The following is a 27115-nucleotide window of genomic DNA, read 5'->3' as shown; positions in this document are numbered from 1 at the left end:
TTACGAGATTATGAAAAGTGTTATTTTTTTCCTAATTTTTTAAATCTTGCTTGTTGTCTTCTTCAATCTTTGTTCCACCATCTTTACTCTTTTCTTTATAAGATATATTTGAGTTCCACGTTTTTCTATAATTAAGTTATACTATATTATATTATTTTCTTCATTTTCTATTTTTAATGTTGTCTCTCCTGCAAGTATACACTCTTTTATTCATTTCGTTTAGTTTTTTTAATTATTGTTTTTTTGTCCACTTTCATTCCACTTTCCTCTCATAATAATGTATGCGTTTCCCACTAAGTTGTGAAAGATTAAAAAAAATAAAAATCATCTTTTCATTTTTCCAGTTCTTTCCTGACTTGTGTGTTTTATTCTAATTCCAATGTTTATTCTCTTTCAAAAAAGCATTATTTTTGTGTTTTTTTTTTTTCTTATAATTATCCTTCCATAAACTTTGTAAGTTCCATGTCTATCATCTGTAATTTTTTTTGTTTCTTTTCTTCATTAATTTGGGTTTTTTATTGTCAGTTCTCTTCTTTCTTACTGTTGTTTCCACATTGCTGGAATTAGTTTCAATTTTGAAGAATTTTATTGTAAAGTGTGGTCATGTATTACTGTTTTTGATGATCCAATTGTTAATTTTAGATATGTATTCACTCTAATAAATCATCAAATTATACACATAGTTTCTTAGTTTTCTTTTTTTTCCAGCAGATAGAGCTACTTATGGCAAAAATTTATAGGTTAAGTCAACGGCGACATTTGATTAAGTTGGCCATGAAAGCAACAACCAACGTAATGTAAACAAACCGTTAGAAGGTGGAGAAAAAGCTAAAACACCTGGTTTAAATGAAATAATTTATTTGTCGATTTACAAAAAAATATAGGCAGCCAATATTGTGTACAGACACTAGTCTTAGTGCTCGAAACAGGTTGACGTTATTATTACATAAATTTCGCAAATTATAGGACTAAAAATTTCTTTACATGATTTCAAACAGTCACCATCCAGAATATTCGTTTATTACCTTTTTTTATGAATGAGAGAAATATTCTGAACTGGTGGTGGTTACAGAGTATTTGAAAATGTCCAAATTTTCTATACATATAGCAAATTTCCTATTTTTCACATTAATAATTTTTACATGCATCACTACATAAATTGCATAAGCTATTTCAAGATTATATAGCATTTTCTTAATATATTTTCTAATTTTTTTTATTTATGATAAAAGTCAAGGCTCTTGAATCATTTAAAAGTAGTAAAAAACAAATAAAATCAATCGAAAAGTGCAGAATGTTCTATGGCTAAAAGCAACAAAGATAAAATGCTAATTTTAAAAAATTCAAATAAAAAACTGTGTAAAGGCACTGTCATTCGAAATAAATAAAAGTTCGTTCGTGTATATTCTTAGCACCTGTTGCATATAAAGATTTCACTAATTTCACGTTATGGCAGTTTTACAGTGGAACAATTCTGATGTTTTGGTATTTCAGGATAAATCAAAGCATATAAATACAAATAAATTAACACTTAGAATATACAACTTATATAAATTAAAAAACAAAGAAATTATGTCATTTCATGACTACATAGGAATTATAAATTGAGCCTCAATAAGAATAATGTTTACAACTCACTTCTCTAACTACTTGTTTTAATTACAAACAGGTTTAGATAATATAGTACAATTACATAACATTGCTTTAAGAATGTGAAATAGAAATATATATAATTACACTAACTTGGTTTACCATCATTGTAGTAGTATATAAAATATCTTTTTAGTGATGATACTAGTTTTAAAAATTTTCACTAGTCGCGCGGATGGGGAAATAATTCACTAATGATTGTACCCCATGATCTGGAATGCTGATCTTCATTTACACTTCTTGAATCTTCAGAGATCTAGTAACATTTATTGTGTATACATTGAATAGACAAACAGAGAGGTCGCCACAATCGCCTCCTCTGATTTCCTAGCTCGTTAAGGGGAGGTGATATGTTTACAAATTACTCTAATATCCTATAATTTGCAAAAAATCCAAACATGACACGTTTCCGTTTCAAACAAACAAAACCAAAACAAAATTTCACTATCTCGTCTACATGAAACATCCAACAATTGTTTAATTCTTATACATATACATAATAATATAAGCAAGTCAACCGGATATGACAAGTCCATGGTAACCCTACAATTACCTAAAATCAGTCTCTTTTTCAATGTTTAACTTTCGCATTGGTCGCCGCCACCGCATTGTGCTTCAACCCTTCACTTTTGACAAAATCAATGGCGGCATACGTCAACGTCACTTCCCCTTGCTCCCCCCCACTCCCTTTCACCGTCCTCGGACTCCGATTCCCCCCCTCATCCAAATCCAAGCTCGCGTAATGCATATGCGCGGAACTAACCGACGCCGGCCGAGAACCCCCGATCGTCGAACACGACTCGCTCGAACTCGGCCTCAAAACCTCGTAAGCCCGCCCCTCGTCGTCGTTACTCTCATTGATTGGCCGAAACTCCCCCACTCCCGGCTTCGGGTCGTAATTCACGTAATCGGATTTGTCGAAATCCATCGGTATATAGTCGGGCGTGGCCTTCGACGGACTGTTCAGACTAATCGGAAAAATGGTCGAGGAACTGGAAGGGGTGTTGATACTCGAACTCGAACTGTCCTTCGAGTCGTGAGGCGTGGCCTCGACGAGCGGCAGATACATCGTGGGCGGAGTCCCGGTCGAGTGTTTGCGCGCGAGGAGGAGCGAGCGCGGGTTGGGCCCGCCCTGGATGTTGATTGGCTCCGATCGGTTCTTGTCTTTCTTGCGATTGGGTCGCTTCTTCGTGTTGTTCAGCGACATGTTGGCGTAGTCTTCAGTTAGTTGGCTGGGGTTGTGGCCACGCCCGAGCGACATCTCGACGTAGCCTTCGGGGGTCCCGGGACTCCCCGGACTTGGGAGTTTTTTAGTAAAACTCATCGATAAATACTCGCTGTGATTTTTTCGAGGGTCCATCTCCATGTAGACTTCGGTTTGGGTCGTGGTGGCGGCGGGAGAAATGTACGACGGTTTGGCCGGGGAAGAACCGGACGACATGTCGACGTAAGGTGAGGTTTCCGGTTTACGGCCCGGTTTCATTTCCACGTAACCGGAGTTGACCGGCTTCATGTCCATGTAACCGGAGTTATGACTGAAATCCATTTCCATGAGATCGTCCATTGGGCCGATGGAATTGTACGAGCCCTGACCGCGGGAATTGGTTAAGATGGGCGCACTTGACGACTTGGTACCAGGATGGTGGTACCCATGCGGTGGTAAAACCCTAGCTGGTGGTTTTTTCGACCCAACACTTAACGCACGTGCCCGTAAATTATCGCTGTTTCCGCCCATTTCCGTGTATTTTTTATACCGTTCCGGTTTGGAACCGACCGAATATGCCCGAGCTGGCCGTCCGTCATCGTCGGCCAAGTACGACGTCACCTTCTCAAGGGGATACTCCGCGAAGCGCATGTCCGTTGAGGGAGTCCCCGAAGTGACGCTACTCATACTCGCCGTCGGCGAATTATGATGCCGTCCCCTGGGCGACATATCCACATATCCATCGTCCGAGCTGTGCAACGTCATCGAAATGTAATTATTGTAGGGGGGGCTATCAGGACAGTCCTCCTCGGCAATCGCCTCGTCTGGGGTCAATGAGTGTCCATAGCGTCCCAAACTTGGTTCCATTTCCGTACAAACGTCCGTTTCGTCGGTCAAACTGTACGAACTTCCTGCCGAATCGGTGGAACACGGGGGACTCACCGGACTGCCTAATGGCGGACTGTGCGAAATGTCACGACCGTACAGCGATGCCGGCCGATAAGGATTCAAGTGTCGGTGATTCCCCTCGGATGTGGTTCGTGCCCGGGATGGCATCGAATCGCAACGTTCCCGGCTCATACCTGCAAGAAAAACAGTTGGTAATCAAAGGGTCGGAATGTTCCAACTTTCCCTCATCGTCTGTGTTGACTGACAGTAATACAAGGCGTGTTAAAATGATTCGCATTTAGTTGATTTACATCTAAAAATGATTTTTGAAAAGCAAATTTTTCTATTTTTTGAGGTGGGTCAGTATACGTGGTTACAATTATGCCACACATTTTTGAATCACCAGTGTATTAGAAAAAATATTTCAGTTCAAATAGTGTAAATGTGAATTGTTCAATGAAAATTGAATCCTTATTACTATTAGAAATTAAAACTAAATTTTTATGAAGTTCTCTATTGCAGTCTTTCAAATATTGGTTTGTTTACAGAATTTTTTCACAAATTATTACCTACTTTTGATAACGTAATAGATATTTTTGCCATTTTACAATTTTCCTCATATTATTAGTGAATCACCAAATTTAATCAAATAATCATATAATGTTATTTATACAGTGTGTGTTAAAATGATTCTCATCTAGTTAACTTTGAAATTATTTAACATGTAAAAACATTGTGCCGCTCTACCCAAATGAGTCCGCTGTCAATAAATGTCAAAATTGTCAGCTGTGAAATACACAAGTTGTCAGTTAATTACATTCAAAAGTTTCGTTGAAAAGTAACTAAAGTGTACAAGAAAATACTGTTATTACGGAAGGTTTCCGAAATGGAGATTCAATAAAAATTCTCAAGAAATGAAGAAAGTCAATCGATATCTGAATGCCTATCAGTAGTTTTATGAAGCGGCAATTCTACTTTTACATGAGAAATTCACAGGTGACTACAGGATACACCTGTATTATTGTAAATTTGCGGAAAATTAATGTCACAATTTTTGACAAATTAATTGATAAAATAATCTCACAAGTAATCCATTTTTGCAGCTTAATAGGCGCTATATCATTGTTTCAAGTTTCAAACTTTATATTGAATAATCAAAATGCCAAGTAAGTATCCGAACTTCTGTATTCTAAACTGTGGACAAGTTGAGAACGATAAAATTACCTACATATTTACTTCATATCAATTTCCAAACATTCCAAATCAGAAGAACGAATTGATTTACAGAATATTCCGTAATTTGAGAAAAATTTTAAAAACTAACGGCTTCTTATAAAAAATTGGTACCAAACGCAGTTCTAATAAAACAATTACTCGCATTCAAATTTCACTTCGATTAATTCTGAAAATAAGCCGTAAGGAGTTCATTTTTGATTTCGATCTATAAAACGGCTATCCCAAGCAAAAACACAGTAACCAACTTTTTTTTAAGTAGGTTTTTAATCTAATTTCAGTTTATTTTTACGCTTAGATTAATTTAAATACTCATTAGCAATTCTTTGTCTAAATTAATAAACAAAATTGTTTTTTTCATAAACAGTAACTGCAACAGAACATTCCTTTTCCCAAGGTAAAACACTGTATCTACAAAATGTCTCTAGACGGTCGATTGAACTCCATTTGTTTAAGTAAAATTAGATCACATAGGTGCAAAAAAGCTATATCTTATAATTTAATTATCAGAGAATACACTTACACAATAATATAACTTTTAATCGAACTTTTAGTTGTTAAATAGGTTACATCTCTGTCTTGCGTATTATTTAAATTCATTACGTAAATGTTAATGTTTGTAATATTATTATTAATTGCTTTTGTACTAAAAACTGCTTGAAATTGTATTACTGAACAATATTTGTAAAAAGTGAACACAGTATATGACAACATCAATTTTTCGCGTTGTTTTAGAAACAAAATCTATATTTTTAAGTTAAACAATCACTCAAAGAGACTGGTTAAGTAAGCAGTCCGAACATACGCTCAACAACTAAAGAAAATGCAGGAATTTTTTTAGAAGTACAGTAAAAACAGTAACATATCTGCCTCCCAGTTGGGGTTAAAAAAAGACAAGTCTTGTATTTTACATATTTTTTACAAAATTTAGTTGGTTAAAACAAACTTTGATTTTGGTCTACAAAGCGATGTAAAGCTATCAATATTTAGATGGTACTAATAATTCTGACTTAGAGCAAAGGTTTTAAAGTATTAAAGAAATAGTAAGCAATTATTGAGATGTTTGATTACGTTCTTGTATATTTGTAAATTTTAGACATCCCTAAAGTCTATAACCCAAATGTAATCTTTATATTTAAAAAATAAATATATAAATTTGCGTATAAAATATCAAATTTCTTGATTATTTGGTTAGAAAACAACACAAACAACCCACAAAACACAAAAGCATTTTTTGTAAACAAAATTTAGCAAGGTTCCAAACCAGAATATACAGATTCCATTGGAGCGCAGCCTCGTAGCGCCCCCATGTCCGTTTTTTAGACACTGCACACATTTTATAATACTGTCAATTGTCAATCAACACAGCCGACTTTGACACCATCGCTGGGCGCAAAAATGGCAATGATAATGCGCATGATACGTACATTTGGGGCGTTTTCGTGAGTGCGAGTGATCGGAAAGAGGTGCGGGATTCGCTAAAGGCAGTGATTGAGTGCGCTGATGGCTGATGACGCCACAATGGGTTAGACTACCTGCTGGAGGACAAACATCCCGATAAAACAAAAATGACACAAAAAAGGACCAAAAGCGAGGTTCGGTCAAAAGGGCCAGCCCGGCCCTGTTGCAACCAAACCTCACTATTTTCACATAAAAAACGGGCCTGTTTTGTGCCAAAATGTTGTTAAGCAACAATTACAGACCTGATATTGAATGTCGACGTTCTGAAGCTTTGGCTCCTCTCTGGATTAGATGTTGATAAAAACTGGCAACACCGCTCACTGCAAGCCCCATGCAACCACATATTAGCATATTTAACAGCGCTTTGAATCTCTTTAAATTATCATCAACCCAGATGGTTTAGAATGCGTCATGAGAGATTAGACATGAAATAACCCAACACCCACAAAAAAAAAACACCAGACAAACCCTCGCGTATGCAACCAGTAATGCGTCACGGTGTCTGACGCGTTGCATACACTTGGGGAAGGGAAAGGATAAAAATCATACCGAGAGGGTGCTGCGTGGAGCTGCCCGCGGGAATGACCTGAGTGTCACTAGTGTGGAACACATCTGGAAGTTAAAGGAGGAAAAACACTACTAAAAACTATACTACGAACGGTGGGACAGAGACAGAATAGGAGACAATAACAAAAAAAATTGATCCAAGAAGTACACTTCTTGCACCAATTGCGTGTTTTTTTACCTGGTGGTAGAAATATATGACATTTGGGGGCGATGTGGATTTTTCGCGTCATGTTAGGTTTGGAGGATTCGGTGGCCGAAGAGGAACGATTACGGCTTTTCGGGCCCAATTCGTCCTTGCTGCTGCTGTTGGTAGACATGGCACTGGAGAGAAAAATACAATTTGTCAGGTTGGCAACAGTCATATTGACTTGAGTGACGCCGTCAGTGGTGCCAATGATGACAATTAAGTTTTGCAAATCATCGACGACGTCACTTGGCAATTAGAACAGCTGTTATTTATTGTTAGGCGCCAGTGATAAATTTCACGTAGATAATCGCAGCGTTATTGTAAATTTTAAAGTGTATTACAAGACAAATAAACAAACAAAATATTCCGAAATTGTTATCAGCGCAACATTGTTGTTATCGCGCTGTTTAAATTCCCGTGTAAACAACACCGCTTCGCCTAAATGAACAAATTTTTGATTTTTATTAAACTGGCTTCAGTGATTAGAGGCATTGGCGACTTATTTTACCTATTTTATGTTTTGTAGAGAATTAAAGTTCCTTTGAAAAATCCGCGAGACAATATCTTGAACGTCAACGTCAACGGAAACTCAATTTATACCAAAACTGTAAAAGATAGAAAAATGGTATCGGGGACTTTTTTATAGGAAATTTAATTCTCTACAACTTTGTTCCTTACACTTTTTTTGTATCTTCAACCGTATTCCCAGCGTTTTGATAAATATGCGATGGTGCGCAAAGAATTATCGATTTGCGTTCCACCTTATATTTTTGCGAACGCTGTAGAAAGGGTTGAAGATACAGAAAAAGTGTAAGGAACAAAGTTGTAGAGAATTAAATTTTCTACAAAAAAGTTCGCGACACCATATTTCTATCTTCAATGGTTTAGGTATAAATTACCTTTCCAATACTTGACCACCGGCAAAATGACGCAAATCCGTCGCTTGAGCGTCTTTGAACGCCTTTTGGGGCCTAAATGGTTGAAGATAGAGATATGGTCTCGCGGACTTTTTTGTTGGAAATTTAATTCTCTACAACTGTCTTCCCAACATTTTTTTTGCATCTGTAAACGTATTCGCAGCATTTTGAAAAATATGGGGTAGAGTGCAAATTGGTAAAAGTTTAAAATTTTTTAAATGTGGTTTACGATAAAATTTTTGCATTATGTTTATGTCTTATTATTGAGAATTTAATGCTCTAAATGCCTGTATTTTTTTGTTTACTATATGTTAACTGTTAGACAAATATAACCAATTTTTTCAAATTCATTGCTCTGAAACTTAAACGGTAATGAAACTACGCCCTCTGGCGACATTAATGAAACTACTATCGCGGACGGGAATGTTTTATTTGTACGTCCTAACCTTTAGATATCCGTAAACCCGACAAATATTAAAAACCTTAAAATTGGACCAAATGCTCGAAGGCGGTTATGACGTCACAATTGCAACGTTAAATCGAAATAACTTGAATTACAGAGCAAATACAGTTGTTTTTAAGTTGCCAATGCCTTTATGTAATTCAAACGTTCCATTTTCATGCACCTGTACCAATTTGCTACAATAACAATTACTCAGTGTTGCCAATAGATTACCACAGGCAGCCGATAATATTTGTGCAACACTTGAAAATCGTCGAAATACACACACGCGGTGGGCGTGATCGATTTCCTTGAATTGTTTACCGAAAGAAATACTCAAAAATAACGAAACCGGAATAGTCGAGTTTATTTATTTCGGTTGACGGCACTGAATGAAATAAAAAATAATTCTTACTGAAAAACGGTCGAATGCACATTTTGGGCAATGTTGTTGTCTTCCGTTTGCATCCATAATTCGCCGGCTCCCAAGGTACTTGATCTACCAATCTGTGAAAAAAAAACAACAACACCAAGGTCAGTCTTGTAATTCCCCTTGAACTTGGTAATCGCTTATCTTTTATCCAGAACGAAATTTAACACCGTGTGTTATTTTAAGAACGCAAGAAATTCGTTGTTTTGTCTGGTGCAAAGTTGGCAACGTGTCAATCGTGTTGGTATTACTGTTACTCACCTCCAAGAAGAAAAAATCGCGGAGATTTCCGCAACTTCGAATATTCGAAAGGTTCAGTTCGATTGTTGGTTTTTCGCAGTCTCTTTTGATCAGACTCAGAGTCTTGTCGGTAAGACAGAGGCGGTAATTTCCGGTAAGGCCGGCATTTCCGAGGCCTCGATTAAGTACGGTCACTTGCCACACGTGCTCTGAAACAAAACACCACAGTTTTTACCAAATCATAGAAAAATCCCCCTAAATTTCTAAAAATAGCCAACTTCTTTATTAATAGAATTTTTTATGTTATTTTGATAACCTCCACGCCTCGTCCTTGACTTATCTCGCATATTTATCATAACAGATGATCATGCCGTTAATTTTTGCATTCCTTGGATCTTTTTGCAGTAAAACCGTTAAAATAATCAATTGACGTATAGTTGTTACGCACTTACGACAACAGGAAACAGATAACACGGTGAATTATTCATGAAATGAACAGCCCGAATCTTCAAACATTCACAAAACGATGAAATAAAAAAATCGTACGAAAAGTAGGTCTTTCCGTCTGCCCGTCAGTCTGAACTTCAACGAGATTATTTATAATTGTCAGTGGGCGCTTGAAACGGTCTGCCAAATCAATTTCGAGCCGAATCGACAAAAATTCTAGTGATTCACCGGAAAATAACAGTCGCTGGAATGCTGGAATTGGAACGTTGGGTTCCGTCTACGGAGGTCTAAAGGCTAGGATATGAAACGACGCACAAATAAATGTTCCCGGCGCCAGAGGGCCCAATTTTTTTTAAAATGGCTCTGTTTTGCACAGAGAGAGCTTAAATTTACATAATGCAAAAAAATTATCGTAAACTATATTTTAAGAAAATTCAAACTTTTACCAATTCGCACTCTGCCCCATATTTTTCAAAACGCTGCGAATACGGTTACAGATGCAAGAAAAATGTTAGGAAGAAAGTTGTAGAGAATTAAATTTGCTACAAAAAAGTCCGCGAGACCATGTTCCTATCTTCAACCATTTAGGCCCCAAAGACGCTCAAGCGACGGATTTGCTCTATTTTTCGGTGGTCAAGCATTGGGAAGTTAATTTATACCTAAATCGTTGAAGACAGAAATATGGTATCGCGGACTTTTTTGTAGAAAATTTAATTCTCTACAACTTTGTTCCTTACACTTTTTTTATATATTTAACTGTATTCGCAGCGTTCGCAAAAATATAAGGTGGAACGCAAATTGATAATTTTTGCGCACCGTCGCATTTTTATCAAAACGCTGGAAATACGGTTGAAGATACGAAAAAAGTGTAAGGAACAAAGTTGTAGAAAATTAAATTTTCTATAAAAAAGTCTGCGACACCATATTTTTATCTTCCACAGTTTAAGTATAAATTAACTTTCCGTTACTTGACCACCGGTAAATGAAGCTGTAATGTACCCATTATAAATATCCCTTTAACGTTATAATTATCATTATCATTAGTAAACATCTTTCATTATCATTAGCAAACGTCTTAAATTTAATTTGTATCATCTACATCCGGCATGTTCAACTTTGTACCTAATTACTTTACTATCTCGAGTCCACTTTTATTTGTACATTCTTCCGCTTATCGCCTTTCATCCCTCTAAATATAAGAAATCATTTTTATGTTATAGGGCAGTCAGAATAAGTTAGTTGTTACTGTACGACCTAATGTCAATTCCAAATTCCAAATTTTAATAAATTATAGTAGTAGTATGAAGTAAAGTGCTGGAGTTTCTCTTTCCCATCACCGGACCATCACAAAATTGGTGTCAGAAGTGGGATCGTAATAGTGCGGTTGGAAAATTTATTTCAAATTCAATTTGAAATTTCAATCAGCAAGTTTGGGAAACTTCGATTTGGGCTATCGTCCATCATCCAGTGGTGCAACATCCAGGTCTTCAAGGTTCGTGTATTCGTGCTACCTGCTGCATCGTCGCTACCATAGGTGACAAATGGCGATATTCAACCCCAGACGTGAAGGTTTTCGAAAATCGTGTGGTCCAGTGTAACATAATGGGATTCCAGCAGTTATCTTCCCTTGTGAAGCTACGACGAATTTAGAAGGAGCTACCGCGTCTAATCCACATTCAATCGGTTCAGAAGAAACTAACACGATTGATTCCGTTACGCCCAATTCGGATCAAAGTAGCCTCAATAATTTAAGTATTCAATCATCTAGTAATTTAATTAACCCTAACTTAAATCTCACCAACATGTCGATTTCACTAGAGTTAGCAGAAAAAATGTTAATTAAGTTTGATGGAACCAAATCAATGTTGTTCGAATTTATAGATAATTGTGATCAAGCTCATAATCTTGTTGGAGTTGCAAATCAACCACTTTTACTTTCAATTATTAAAACCAAATTAACGCATAACGCGAGAACTTTAACACGTAATAGAGAATTTGCAAATTGGAAACAATTAAAGAAACATTTACTAGATTTGTATTCAGATAAACGTACAGTTGGTCAATGGCAATTGGAGTTAAATTCCTGTCGGCAAAATCACAATGAAAGTGTCGTTTCTTTTTCAAATCGTGTAGAAACATGCTACGTAAAATTAATAAATTCGTTAAGTGACAATTTAACCGAAGAAGTACGCAACGGAAACATTGATTTACTGCAAAATGAAGCTTTGAACGTTTTTATCACGGGATTAAATAAAGATTTGTCAATTTTAGTTAAAGCTCAAAAACCGGATACATTAGAAAAAGCAATCTCGATCGCGATTAACGAGGAACAGGAACTTAAATCCAAATACGAAATTCATAAATATCAAAACGTAAATAATAATTCGTCAAGTAGATTTTGTAATTATTGTAACAAATCGGGTCATAATTCATTTAATTGTCGGAACAAAAATCAACAACACAACCAGAACAAAAATTTTAATAATGTTCACCGAATTCAGAATCACACACATATCAATTCTCCAAGTACCAGTAATTCCTCAAAATTTAATCGTAACAATTTCCATAATAATAATTCTTCCTCTAAAATCCAGCCAAGATCTAACAATGATTTTCAAAGAAAATTCTGTAATTACTGCAAGAACAATGGTCATTTAATTAACGAGTGTCGTAAATTACAATATAACCAGTCGCGAAAGGAACAAAATAATAATTCCCGCATTAGATCTTCATCACAGTCCCTACAAAATTCAAACGGCAGTAATTTAAACTGCCCGGGCTCTTCGACGTTGGCGGAGAACTCGAGGACTGCCCACCAAATTTCCGCCGAATTGCAACATTAAACATTGCTGCTGTAACAAGTTATATTCCATTAAATATTGCTCAATTAAAAAATCATCCAGGTAAATTCCTTTTAGATACCGGTGCTGACATTTCGCTTGTAAAAATTTCTCATCTTAAAGGTCAAACTCATTGTTATGAAGACAATCTTATCACTCTGAAGGGTATTGATATAAACGTGACTCAGCATACGAAAACATTGTGCTATACTTATTTAGATTTCTATATCGGCAATCAGAAATTTACACATATTTTTCATGCAGTTCCCGATAATTTCCCGATTCCTTTCGACGGTCTTTTAGGTAACGACTTTTTAAAATCGTTCAACTGCCTAATTGATTATCAAAATGATAAACTATTTATAAATGATAAACATCTAGATATATTCCATTTAGAATATCCCATACGTGCGCAAATTCAACGCGATTACAAATCAAAATTTTCACAATCTAATTCTAATCCTCCATTAAATCAGAACATTCCTGCTTACAATGAAAAATTTTCTTCAAATAAAATAAAAAACAATCAAACTGATTCAAATGTAAAATTTCAACTAGCTCCTAGAACAGAAACAATTGTAAAAATTAAAGCCATAAACGGAGAAATAAAAGAAGGCATTTGTCCAAATATTGATATACTTGAAGGCGTTTATCTCTGTCCAAGTTTTGTAAAGGTTGACAAAGATAGCAACATAATAACCTCAATTTTAAACACTACCGAAAAAATCGTTAATATTAAAAATATCGAAGTCACATTAGATCCAATCGATTATAGTGAAAATAGTGCGAATATTTCCTCATTACGTACGAGTACCTCTGATAATAATTTCAAATCAGAACGTTTAGAAAAAATTTCAAATTTATTACGAACTGATCATCTAAATTCAGAAGAAAAACAATCTTTACTACAAATTTGTCATGAATTTAATCATATCTTTTATATCGATGGTGACAAACTAACATTTACAGATACAATCGCGCATAATATTCCTACATCATCGAAAGTACCAATTAACGCTAAAACATACCGATTTCCAGAAGTTCATAAAGAAGAAGTCAATAAGCAAATTAATCAAATGCTCGATGAAAATATTATCGAACCATCTAATTCACCATGGAATTCTCCTATATGGGTTGTACCTAAAAAATCAGACTCTTCCGGAATGAAAAAATGGCGAATAGTTGTCGATTATCGTAAGCTCAATGATATAACTGTCGGTGACTCATATCCGCTTCCTAATATCTCTGAAATTTTGGACCAGTTAGGACATTCAAAATATTTTTCAACAATAGATCTAACATCAGGTTTTCATCAGATAAAAATGTCTACAGAAGATGCTCCTAAAACTGCTTTTTCTACTCACACAGGTCACTATCAATTTAATCGTATGCCGTTTGGATTAAAAAATGCACCAGCGACATTTCAACGATTAATGAATAATGTTTTATCTGGAATTCAAAATAACCGTTGTTTTGTTTATTTAGATGACATAGTAATTCATGCAGATACTTTAGAAAATCATAATAAAAAATTAAGAGAGGTATTTCAAAGACTATCAGAACACAATTTAAAAATTCAACCAAACAAATGCGAATTTCTACGTCACGAAGTAATGTATTTAGGACATAAAATCACTGATCAAGGTGTTAAACCTGATCCCAATAAAGTTAAAGCTATTTCAGAGTATCCTATTCTAAAATCACAAAAGCATGTCAAAACATTCCTTGGATTAATCGGATATTACAGAAGGTTTATTCCAAATTTTTCTTTTTTAACACAACCGTTAACCAAATTATTAAGAAAAAACGCAGAATTTATTTGGACTAGTGAACAACAACGCGCATTTGAAAATTTAAAATCAATATTAACCAATGAACCTTTATTGCAGTATCCAGATTTTACACAAACATTTTATTTGACAACGGACGCAAGTAATTTTGCTATCGGGTCAGTTTTGTCGCAAGGTGAACCTCCTAATGATTTACCAATAGCTTACGCTAGTAGAACTTTGAATAGGGCCGAATCAAACTATTCAACGACGGAAAAAGAACTTCTTGCTATTGTTTGGAGTGTAAAACATTTTCGACCGTACCTATATGGTAGAAAATTTAAAATCATAACTGATCATCGTCCATTAACGTGGTTATTTAATGTGAAAGATCCGGGTTCTAGATTAATACGTTGGCGACTAGCATTAGAGGAGTATGATTACGAAATTCTCTATAAACCAGGTAAATTAAATAAAAATGCAGATGCCCTCAGCCGAATTCCTCTAGATAATCTGTGTGTCAATCATTTCCGAACTGAGGACGACGATGAATCATATGCGAATTTCTTAAAAAAAATAAGAACAACTCTTATCACCAATGATAATATTGAAGAAGTTAATGGTAATATTATCGACTCAACCGATAACATCTGTTTATGCATTTCAAAGGATCTCGAATGTAAGGAATTAGTCCAAATACAAATAAAAGAGAAATTTACTAACAGCTATCAAATGTTACAAACAGAAACTTTAAACGTCAACGAAGTAATCAAAATACCAATAAATTCAGCAAATAACAAAAATATTTACTATATGATAACAAAAGAACATTATTGGGAATCTATATCATACGAAGATTTGTTTAATATTTTACAAAAATTAAAAAACCGATTAATTGCTGATAACGTAAAATCCATAAGCTTACCTAAATTAAACTCTTCCTTTGATAAACTCCATTTTCACAAAATTCGTTCAATGATAAGATACATTTTTAGAAAAACTAACATTAAAATTTACATACTTTCAAATGAAATCGTAATTCCGAACACTCAAGAAGAAATTAAGAAGATTTTAACGGAATATCATTCAAATCCTTGTGCTGGTCATTCGGGCTTTCATAGAACCTATAATCGAATCAAACAATATTATAAATGGCCACGAATGAAATCTGATATCAAGAATTTTATAAAAACGTGTGAGTCATGTCAAAAAAATAAATTGGTTCGAAAGAAAAGTAAAGAACCAATGGTGATTACAACAACAAGTGAAACTCCTTTTGAACGCATATTTTTGGACATAGTAGGACCGCTACCGTTATCAGAAAATGGTAATAAATTTATTTTGACATTGCAGGATGATCTTTCTAAATATTCTCAAGCTTATGCAATTCCAAATCATGAAGCAGGAACAATTGCTAAAAAATTAGTTCACGACTTTATTTGCAAACACGGTATACCTTCAACAATTGTAACTGATCAAGGAAAAGATTTTACCTCAAATTTATTAAAACAAATTGCAAAACTGTTTAAAATTAAACAGATAAACTGTACGGCATACCATCCCCAATCTAATGGTGCATTGGAAAGAAGTCATCACACTTTAGCTGATTATTTAAAACACTACATTAGAGAAAACCAAACAGACTGGGATGAATGGTTAGATTTTGCAATGTTTTCCTACAACACAACAGTTCATACTTCAACCAAATATACACCTTTTGAATTAATTTTCGGAACTAAAGCAAATTTGCCTACAAGCATAACAAAATCTCCTGAATTTAAGTACACTTACGATGACTACATGGATAACTTAACTTTAAAACTGCAAAAATCTCACGAAATTGCGAGAAAGCACATCTTAGATTCAAAAGAACAATCTAAAAAATATTATGATAAGAACTGTCAAAACCAAAATTTTAAAATTGGTGACAAAGTATTCCTATTAAACGAACAATCAAAATTAAATAGGTCAAGGAAACTTTCTCCAAATTATTCAGGTCCTTATGAAATTACAGAAATTAATTCACCAGTAAATTACACTATTTTGATTAAAAATAAAAAACATAAAGTTCATAGTAATAAATTAAAACTTGCTTATATTTAAGGCATTTTTATACTATTTTTACTTATCAATTTTTATCACTAATTTTCCTTTATTATTCCAGGCAACTCATTCTGTCTATCAGCTTATTAGCAACACTTGAATACGCACAAATCACCGATCAACAACAGTACACCGTAACACCGATTAACCATTTCTCTGGTATATATTTTGAACACATAAATAATGTGAAATTTCAAGAGACACATTGGCAAATAGTATCCTACCTCGATATAAGTTCATTAGAAGATAAGTTATCGTTCATTGATCATGCTTATAATCAAACTTTGCATCTTTGCCAAAGTAATCAACATTCATTAATGGCGTTATGTCAATCATCGTTAAAACTATTAAAACATATAGTACCTTATTTGCATAAATCAGAAGTAGATCTCAAAAATCTTATTAATAATAAGAGAACTAAACGCGCTTGGTTAAATATCGTTGGCGATGCTCTAAAAACTGCTTTTGGTACACTTGATGAAGCAGATGCTAAATATTATAATGGAATTATAAATCAGATAAACAAAAACGAATATAATTTAGGCAAACTTTTAAAACAACAAATAATAGTAGTAAATTCGACAATAGCGAACTTTAACAATACCATCACAGATTTGAATAAGAACTCCAAAATTTTTGAAGAAAATCTTATACAAATAAGTAACTATTCCCGTAAAATAAACAATAGGTATCTTGCATTAGAATTAAAACAAAATTTAGACGAACACTTTTCTTTATTAAATCTAGTTATTACAACATTACAAAACGAAATAACGACCGTTATGGACACGATTTTACTTTCTAGATCAAACATTTTACACCCTTATGTCATAACACCATTTCAATTGATCGAAGAATTGAGTAAAACAATTCCACATTTACCTAGTTCATCTACGTATCCTTTACCAGTTAGCCGCGAAAATGCACACAAATATTTAGAATTACTCACAATCAAATGTTTCTTCACCGACAACAGAATTGGCTATGTTCTATCAATACCTCTTGTAAATCGAAATCAATTTAATCTTTATAAATTAATTCCATTACCGGTTTTAGACAACTCAACCTCTTATTATAAATTTATTTTACCGTCATTCAATTATCTAGCAATCTCCGAAAACCATAATTTGTATTTAGGTTTAAATGAGTTAACTAATTGTCAAAATTTAGATGAATCAACTTTTATTTGTGTAACTTCGGAACCTTTCTACTATACAAATTCTAGACCTATATGTGAAACCGAACTTTTAAAATCTCCTCTCAATATCCCAATAAATTGCAACATAAGAATTATAACCTCTCGCTTAGAAATTTGGCATAAATTGGATAAACCGAATACATGGATTTATATTTTACCCAAAAGAACTGATATCGCCTTAAATTGCTTTCAAATGTCACACATAACCCTTTTCTTAGAAAATACTGGAATTTTAAAAATTAACTCAAATTGTAAATTATACACAAGTTCCGCAACTTTCTTAACCGATAAAACAATTCGTAATAGTACACACAATGCTGTTGTACCTCAGTTAAAATTAAATGACGATTGTTGCATTAATTTAACTAAAACAAAAAATTTTTCTTTAAATCTATTACCTATAACACCTACTAATCTTCACATCGACACATTAAAAGAAGCAAGCCATAAATTACAAGATATTGCCAAATCAACAGACGAATTATTATTAAATAAAGATTTAACTTTCTTCCAGGATACTAGTTATACTAATCATATTTTTCTTTTGATTTTCGTAATTTTCATAATATTCTCATTATATTCGCTGTCCAAATATTGTAAGAAACATCACTCAAATCACTCGATATTTAATCTATGTAAAAAATCATCATCAGCTCCATCTTATAATGTAAAATATGATAGTTCAGCAGGCTCACATTCAGAATCTCATTCATCAGCAGTAGATATAAGTCCGGTTGCGCCAAATACATCGTCATCACTACCAAAATTAAGAACCGATAAATCGTATTCTTAATTTTCTTTTACGGAGGGAGGTGTAATGTACCCATTATAAATATCCCTTTAACGTTATAATTATCATTATCATTAGTAAACATCTTTCATTATCATTAGCAAACGTCTTAAATTTAATTTGTATCATCTACATCCGGCATGTTCAACTTTGTACCTAATTACTTTACTATCTCGAGTCCACTTTTATTTGTACATTCTTCCGCTTATCGCCTTTCATCCCTCTATATATAAGAAATCATTTTTATGTTATAGGGCAGTCAGAATAAGTTAGTTGTTACTGTACGACCTAATGTCAATTCCAAATTCCAAATTTTAATAAATTATAGTAGTAGTATGAAGTAAAGTGCTGGAGTTTCTCTTTCCCATCACCGGACCATCACAAAGCGAATCCGTCTTTGAACGTTTTTGGGGTTTAAATGGTTGACGACAAAGATATGCTCTCGCGGACATTTTTAAAGAAAATTTAATTCTCTACTAATAACACTTTTCTTGTATCTTTAACCGTATTCGCAGCGTCTTGAAAAATACAGGACGAAGCGCAAATTTTAAATTTCAAATAATTTCTTCTCGTGTTTCTTATGAAAATTTTATTGGTCAGTTTTTCTCAGCGTAGCTTAACAATTCTGCATTTTTTTAAGTAATTAGTTTTTTACTCCACCGTAGTATTTTTTGGGGTTCAGAAAATCCCACGATTTTGTAACTCGTCCGTCTCCTAACTTATAGTCCTCCGTAGCCCTGTCAAATTCCAGTGGCGTCGGTATTTTTCGAAAGTTGTAAATGCTTGTTTACAAAAACAACGGCAATTTTTCGCAAAAATTTGGCCGAGTGAAAGTACTGACACCGATTACGGACGAGTGAAAAAAAAACACGAATTTTTTACACTTGCGGTGGGCGTTATTTTACGCAACCGATAAACAATAATTAATGCTGAAAACAAAACGATACGACCGACAAACAATTCTCGTCAAGAGTGACTAATTTCGAACGTTGTTTACCGACTATGTTGTAAACAACATAATCACATCACATGAAAACATCCTGGAGCAGTGCGAACGATCATTAGATTTAATACATACATCAAGAATGAAAAAAAAATTATGGGCCTCGAGGACCACGGTACAGTTAACCTACGTCACTGTGCTATTTTTATTCGGTCGTTTTTCTGTAATTCCATCAAAGACAATGGGCGAGATTTTGATGGTAAAACAACGTAAACACGTGACGTCAGTGCGGCACTAAAAATACCGACTTTTGAAAGGCGCCGAATTGGGTGACATTGTTAATTATACCGTGCGGTGCGAAAAACAAATTAAAAAAAACTATTTTTACGACGCTCGGTATAGCGTTTACGATCAGTGTCCTACTTATTTTCCGCTCGTTAATGAATAATTGCCGAAAGTAAACAATTTTTTCAATCTTATCGCCCAGATAAGTATCGACAAAAGTGGGAAAATTCAGTTTTCTCAATCGATCGAGATTTGCTTTTTGTGGTTGAGTTTCCGCGTAATCGCAGTGTAAATATACATATGGGGGGGAATCACACCTGTTCGCAAACCGTTGCACTTTGAAACATCAACGTGGCGCCTGCGAAACAATTTCGACGGCTCTAATCGCCTCAATTAACAATTTTTTTTATGCAAAGTTAAGTAAATTGCGATAAAAATGTTTCGTCGTGAAGGTCTAAACTATGGAAGACTGTAACTTACGAGACGAAACAAAATTGCGATTTTCTGAACCCAAAAACATACTACGGTGGAGTAATAAAAAAATTTAAAAAATGTTTTTTAGAGAAAAAATTGTAAGCAAAAATATTCTCCTCTGGTGGAAAAACATTATTTTTAAATAAAAGCTTTTTTTCTAAAAAACGTTTTTTAATTTTTTTTTATTTATTGCTTTTTAGTCGTCTTTACTTATTATAAACGTCTTTTTCTCTGTGATTTAGTTTCGCCATATTATTGTAACACCATTATTTTGCTGATTTGTGCAAACTTATTCAGTAGTATGTGATAGAAAACAGCTGTTAGCATTAAAAGAACATCCTAAGCTCTGTTCTGTGTCTATATTCTATCGTCCAAGATAAATGAATTTAAAAAAAATAGCGACATTTGTTTGTAACGATAATGAAAATGATTAAGTATTAATATATTTCCTAATGACCAAGGTACCGTTAATGTTGGTATAAGTTACCATTTAACCCCTTTAGGGAGTAATTAGCTTGCACTGTCAGGCAGATTACGTAAGTATGCAAAATTTCAATTCATTGTGACAACGGGAACCCTTTCAAATTTGACTCCAAAAATATGAAACAGACAGACAGACAACAAAGCAAGTTAAATAAAAGCTTTTAAAATGAGGGCGCTTTGTCTCGCGCTAAATCGTTTTAAATTCAACCAATTCACCAATTACTTGGAAAAAATGCAAAAATGAAAGAAACTGACGACTTAACGAGAAGAAACACGAGAAGAAATTATTTAAAATTAAAAATTTGCGCTCCCTTCCGTATTTTTGAGGACGCTGCGAAAACGGTTAAAGATACAAGAAAAATGTTCGAAAGAAAGTTGTAGAGAATTAAATTTCCTTTAAAAAAGTCCGCGAGACCATGTTCCTATCTTCAACCATTTAAGCCCCAAAGACGTTCAAAAACGCTGAAGCGACTGATTCGTTTCATTTTACCGGTGGTTAAGTAGCGAAAAATTAATTTGTACCTAAACTCTAGAAGATAGAAATATGTTGTCGCGGACTTTTTTATAGGAAATTTAATTCTCTACAAATTTGTTCCTTAGACTTTTTCTGTATCTTCAACCGTATTCCCAGCGTTTTGGAAAATATGCGACGGTGCGTCAAAATTATCGCTTAGAATATTTTTGCGAACGCTGCGAATACGGTTAAAGATACAAAAAAAGTGTAAGAAACAAAGTTGTAGAGAATTAAATTTTCTACAAGAAAGTCCGCGACACCATATTTCTACCTTCAACAGTTTCGGTAAAAATTAACTTCCGAACACTTGACCATCGGTAAAATATAGCAAATGTCGTTTTTGAACGACTTTAGGGCCTAAATTGTTAAAGATAAAAATATGGTCACACGGACTTTTTTGTAGGAAATTTAATTCTCTACAACTTTCTTCTAAACATTTTTCTTGCATCTGTAACCGTATTCGCAGCGTTTTGAAAAATATGGGGAGAGTGCAAATTGGTAAAAGTTTATTTTTTTAATATAGTTTACGATAAGATTTTTGCATTATGTTTATGTCTTACTATTCAGAATTTAATGCTCCATTTGCCTGTATTTTTTTGTATATTATGTGTTAACCGTTATACAAATACTACCATTTCTTCTGAAAAGTGAGGCGGTAATGGAACAACTGCGCCCTCTGGCGGACGGGGACGTTTTATTTGTGCGTCGTTTCATATCCTAATCTTTAGATATCCGTAGTCTAAACCGAGAAATCAGTTCTCACCGAGGGATCCGAGCCACTTTTTCCGGTTCTCTTGGGAATGCTAGACAAATTTGCATTTCCGGTCGGATTTTAACCACCTGTTTGAGGTTTTGTCACAGATAAAACGCTAATTGGTGGGTTCTTTATTGTATTGTGTCAATGGAACCGCTCTCGTTTCTTACAATGCAATTTAAACACACGTCCGGTTCCTCTCTCCGCCACCGGAATCAAAAAATTAAGAGAAAAACGTCAACAACCATTTCAAAACCACACACACACACACACGATGGAATTCTATTAACAGATATATTTGTTTTGTTGCCGTATAAGTGTTTTAGTCATTGAACGTCTAACAGTATCTCGACAACAAACACAATTACCACATTCTTGTGTGAATTCGTTTCGGTTTTTCCCGTTCCAACATCACCACGAAATCATTATTTATGAAAATGATAAAACTTATCACGAAAACAAAAATTTCCGCGTCCTTGGGATTGTTTCGCGTCTGGGAGAACGGAGCCAAGGACGCCGGCCAGAAATACAACGGGCGTCGAAACACACACACATACACGCGTCACGACGCCCTCCTACCCCCCCCCCCCAGCCCGCGCGTCGCAAACTACGAAATGTCGTCGCGACGCCACCATTTTTTCCACGGACTTTGCCACACAATATCAAAACAAACAGATAATCGGTGCGTGTGTTGCGATCAACACCACTTTTTATATAAATAAAAAACATGTTTCCTCGAATTCTCCAATAACTTTTCGAATTTTAAGTAAACGTGACGATTTGGCTAAATTTTGCACCTGTAACTAGGCTAATAACGAAACAAAATTCTCTAATTTGACGTTTTAAATGTCAATTTAGATAAACTCAAGGTAATGAATGAAAAAGTAAGGTTAAAATAGGTCGCAGTTGTGTTTTTTTTTTGTAATAAAGTTTAGATAACAATAAATATATTTTTCGTTACAATGGAACGTGAAAATGCACGAAAATGATAAACAGGAAATACAGCTAATCCATTAATCACGCAACTGAGAGTTTCAATGATTTGACGTTAATCAAATTATTAAAAACTTTGTTGCTTTATCTCGTTTAAAATCCGCCAAACGTGATAGTTAACTTTATCACTTTATCAAATTATGAATTAAGTTAACTTAAAGGCATTGGCAACTCGTATGTTTTAACAGAAGTTGAAAATATTGTTAGTTTTATACTAATAGATTTTTTTCAAAATTTCCTGCGATGAAAAGTAAGTCTGATAATCTCTTCAAAAAAAGAAATTGTGACTTATTTCTGTTCTAAATTTTGTCTGGAAGTTGGCTACGGATATCGAAAGGTTAGGATGTGAAACGACGTACAAATAAAACGTTCCCGTTAATGTCGCCATTACCGTCTAAGTTTTCAGAGCAATGAATTTGAAAAAATGGCTGTATTTGTGTAACGGTAAGACATAGCAAACAAAAAAAAATACAAAGAGCACTAAATTCTCTATAGTCAGACACAGACATAAGGGAAAAATTTTATCGTAAACTGTATTCTAAAAAATGTCAAACTTTTACCAATCTGCCCCATATTTTTCAAAACGCTGCAAATACGGTCACAGATGCAAAAAAAATGTTGGGAAGAAAGTTGTAGAGAATTAAATTTCCTACAAAAAAGTCCGCGAGACCATATCCCTATCTTCAACCATTTAGGCCCCAAACTCGTTCAAAGACGTTCAAGCAAGAGTTTTGCTTCATTTAGCCGGTGGTCAAGTATTGGAAAGGTAATTATTCCTAAACTGTTGAAGATAGCAATATGCTGTCGCGGACTTTTTTGTAGAAAATTTAATTCTCTACAACTTTGTTTCTTACACTTTTTTTGTATCTTCAACCGTATTCGCAGCGTTCGCAGGTGTAACGCAATTGATAATTCTAAACGATAATTCTTTGCGCACCGCCGCATATTTATCAAAACGCTGGGAATACGGTTGAAGATACAAAAAAAGTGCAAGGAACAAAGTTGTAGAGAATTAAATTTTCTATAAAAAAAGTCTGCACACCATATTTCTATCTTCTATAGTTTAAGTATAAATTAACTTTCCGTTACTTGATCACCAGTACAATGCAATGAATCCATAGCTTCAGCGTCTTTGAAGATCTTTGGGGCCTAAACCGTTGAAGATAGAGATATGGTCTCGCGGACTTTTTTAAAGGAAATTTAATTCTCTACAAGTTTCTTCCTAAGATTTTTCTTGTATCTTTAACCGTATTCGCAGCGTTTTGAAAAATATAAAACGAAGCGCAAATTTTAAATATATTTATTAAGTTTATTAAGAGTGCAAAGCTCAACATTTCTGCATTTTTTTCCAAGTATGTAATTAGTAAATTGTTTAAATTTAAATTAATTAAATTAACTCAGTGCCACTTAATTGTCAAAAACCATTTGATCTTAAAATTAGACCAAATGCTCGAGAGGCACTTATGACGTCATAATTCCAACTTAAAACCAAAATACTTGAGTTAGGGAGCAGATATACAGAGTGTCTCAAAATTGGCGGCGAATTTCGAGTTCAGAGCATTTTAGAGAATCACTTCAGTAGTTCATTGGTTTAAAAATCAATCTTTGAACTTTAAATCAGGCTAAAAGCCTCAATGTTTATTCTTACTTATGGTGAAAATGAATGGTGTAAAACAATTTCTCAAAAAATAACTTCATTTTGGAGAAAAAAAATCTTAAATTTTTGTAATTTACCGTTGCATCTCAAAAATTTAAGATTTTTTACACCAAAATTATGCTAATTTTTCACGAGTTTGTTTTGCATTACAATTATTTACACCGTAAATAACAATAAAGACTGAAATTTTTGCCTCGATTTGAAGAAAACACAATTCCACTTTGTTTAAAACAAAGTTGTTTTTTAAGTTGCCAATGCCTTTAAAATCTTAAATTGGCAACTGTCATTCAAAGTTAGCACCTTGAGGCGCGAGTGTGGCACTTGTGCCAACTTATTTTTCGTGCAGAGGTAAAAATCTAGGGCGTAGATTACGAGTGTGTTGTTGGTTTTAGTCGAGAAAACGTAAACTTTCCGTCGCTTTAGCAATCATTGACCCGTCCGAAATGAGTCATTTTCGTATTTTTCCCCAACGTTACGCCACTGTTTGAATCCAATTTGCACGTTTCGCCGTAACCTTTCGGTTCCAAGTGGTGTTTTTTCCGCATGAAATGTAAATGAAGTTTTGGCTTGTGACGGTCACTAACCGAACGTGGGCTTGGGTGTCTCCCCGTCGACGACTTCTTCTCCGTGTTGGAGCTTCAAAAGCGCCTTCAACCAGCTGTCCAAGTCGTCGTCGTTGTCCAAGACGACGCAGAAGCAGTCGTCCTTCGTGTACAACGCAATGACGTGTTTATGTTTGGTGTCCAGCCGTTTGTTGATATTGAAGCAATTCTTCAGCGGGATGCTCCGCTTCGGGGGCAGCCCATTGTTGAACTTCCTCTCCGAGTCGTAGTACTCCAGCCTGGCGGACGCGTCCGCCGTCTCGGCTCGCAGCACGAAGAACTTCTTGCGGGAGGTTTTGAGTTTTTTGAGGTAGCCACTGCGGACCACTCCACCCTCACTGCCCGACATCATCAACGCACATTTTACGACACTCCGACACTAACACTGACTCGCGTCCATCTTGACGAGGTCGGTCATGTGTTGTAGACGTCTGAAGCGGCACTGTCTGGACACGGAACGCCACCACTGGCACTGTCTTTGTCGGGGCTGGCAATGAGGCGCCCAGACGATCGTACGACGTATGTCGCAGACGCAATGCGGAGCGGCTTTTCCTTGTAAACAAGACAAGCGCATGCGTCGCTCCGGAGGATTCGATAACGAGGAACGACCCCGAGGACGTTGCCACTTTGGCGACGATTTACACCGACCCGAGGAATTTTATAACCTATAAATCACACCTGTCATTCATGACGGACCTGTCACTGCCAAAACGCTACTTGAGCCCAACAAATTGATATTACGTACCAACTTACGAAAATTACGCCAATGCACACACCTCAAGTGGAATTGCACAAATTTTAACGTTTTTTTTGGTAGTTTTTGACAAAATGCCGTTCGTTATTTACTGCCAACCTTAAATTTCGGGGTGGCAAAACTGACAAGGTGAAAAAATTATGTTTATTTTTTTGGAAAGTTTTAATTATTTTCGATGTGGTAATCATATTGCGCTCCATTAGGGCCGTGCAAAACTTCCTTTTCATTGTTCCATTTGATTCTCCTAAACCGGAAAAATTACCTTTACGTGACGCCATCTCTTTATAAATTGGCGAACCAATCACTAGATTGCTTTCATAATTTTTTTTTCGATATTTTCTTTAAAACAAGCAATTTTTTGCATGTTTTTAACTAAATTATTAATAGTCATATTCGTATTGAAGATATCGTTATACAACGATTAGTAATAAACTCAATAATGCTCAAAAAACTTCGTTAACCAACTCAACTCAACAGATTGTAAGAAGAGTTTTATCTCAGGAAAAAATTGAACCGGTATTTACTAACGTAAACTGTTTTTTTTATTACAAAATAAAAACAGCTTAAACCATACATATGTAGTTAAACTTCGTTGCAGACATTTTTCTTATATATGTAGTTGTTTTCTTAAATAATAAAACGCAAATCAACTTTCCTCCACATGCAGTACTTCAAGAGGAGAACTTGTGTTCTTGAGTCTTCTGGTTGCTTCAAATTATGTCAGATTTCAGCAGAGGCTTAAAAATTATCTAAAGATCAGTCTCAAATTTAAAAAATCGCGTCCTTACTATTTATACATTTTTGTAAGCTTGCACAATTTTTTCAAAGTTATACATTATGCACCACTACATTTGGCTTAATTTATAAAGTCTTAACAACTTAATCAAGTTGTTACAACTTACAAGTTGGTCCATCTTCACTATTTTCTGAAAATCATTGATATTTTTGGAATAATTTTCATTTCGTTGCTGTTTACAGTACTAAAAACCACGTTTTTAACATTATTAATTACGTTCCACATCCTAATGAACAATTGTTCAAAACGTTCAGTTTTTAATATTCTAGTCTTAATTCACAAAAAAATATGGCGCTTATTTTTTTATAAGCCAAGAGTTCCTTATAAGTTCATTATAAAGCTTTTAATAAATTTAAATAACACTTTGCGCAAAGGAGTTGTACTATAACTTATTATTAAGTAAAACCTCTCAACAGTGGACACCAATGGGGAATTGTCCGTTGTGAAGAGGTGTCCGTTATTCGAAGGTGTCCATTAAGGGAGGTTTCTCTGTA

The 27115-nt window shown here is 34.7% G+C and overlaps 1 protein-coding gene across 14 annotated transcripts; it reads right to left on the bottom strand.

Moving 5' to 3' along the window:
• Positions 1-841: 841 nt before the first annotated feature.
• On the bottom strand, positions 842-25920 carry chico. Of its 14 annotated transcripts, none has more exons than XM_015982486.2 (9): positions 25817-25920; positions 25054-25736; positions 9241-9428; positions 8965-9056; positions 7182-7324; positions 6986-7048; positions 6679-6756; positions 6403-6513; positions 842-3936 (listed from the first exon to the last, which is right to left on the bottom strand). In XM_015982486.2, the coding sequence occupies exons 2-9, from the start codon at positions 25421-25423 to the stop codon at positions 2222-2224; spliced, it is 2760 nt and encodes a 919-aa protein (XP_015837972.1). In that variant the 5' UTR covers positions 25424-25736; positions 25817-25920; the 3' UTR covers positions 842-2221. The 14 variants fall into 14 exon arrangements, with proteins under 14 accessions (XP_015837972.1, XP_064213372.1, XP_064213377.1 ...); XM_064357302.1 differs by having other exon boundaries at positions 6403-6510; XM_064357307.1 differs by lacking the exon at positions 6403-6513.
• Between the last annotated feature and the right edge of the window lie 1195 nt (positions 25921-27115).

Source organism: Tribolium castaneum, chromosome 6 (assembly GCF_031307605.1).
Source record: "Tribolium castaneum strain GA2 chromosome 6, icTriCast1.1, whole genome shotgun sequence".
In the NCBI taxonomy this organism is placed as follows: domain Eukaryota; kingdom Metazoa; phylum Arthropoda; class Insecta; order Coleoptera; family Tenebrionidae; genus Tribolium; species Tribolium castaneum.
This window is presented reverse-complemented; position numbering and strand designations above follow the sequence as displayed.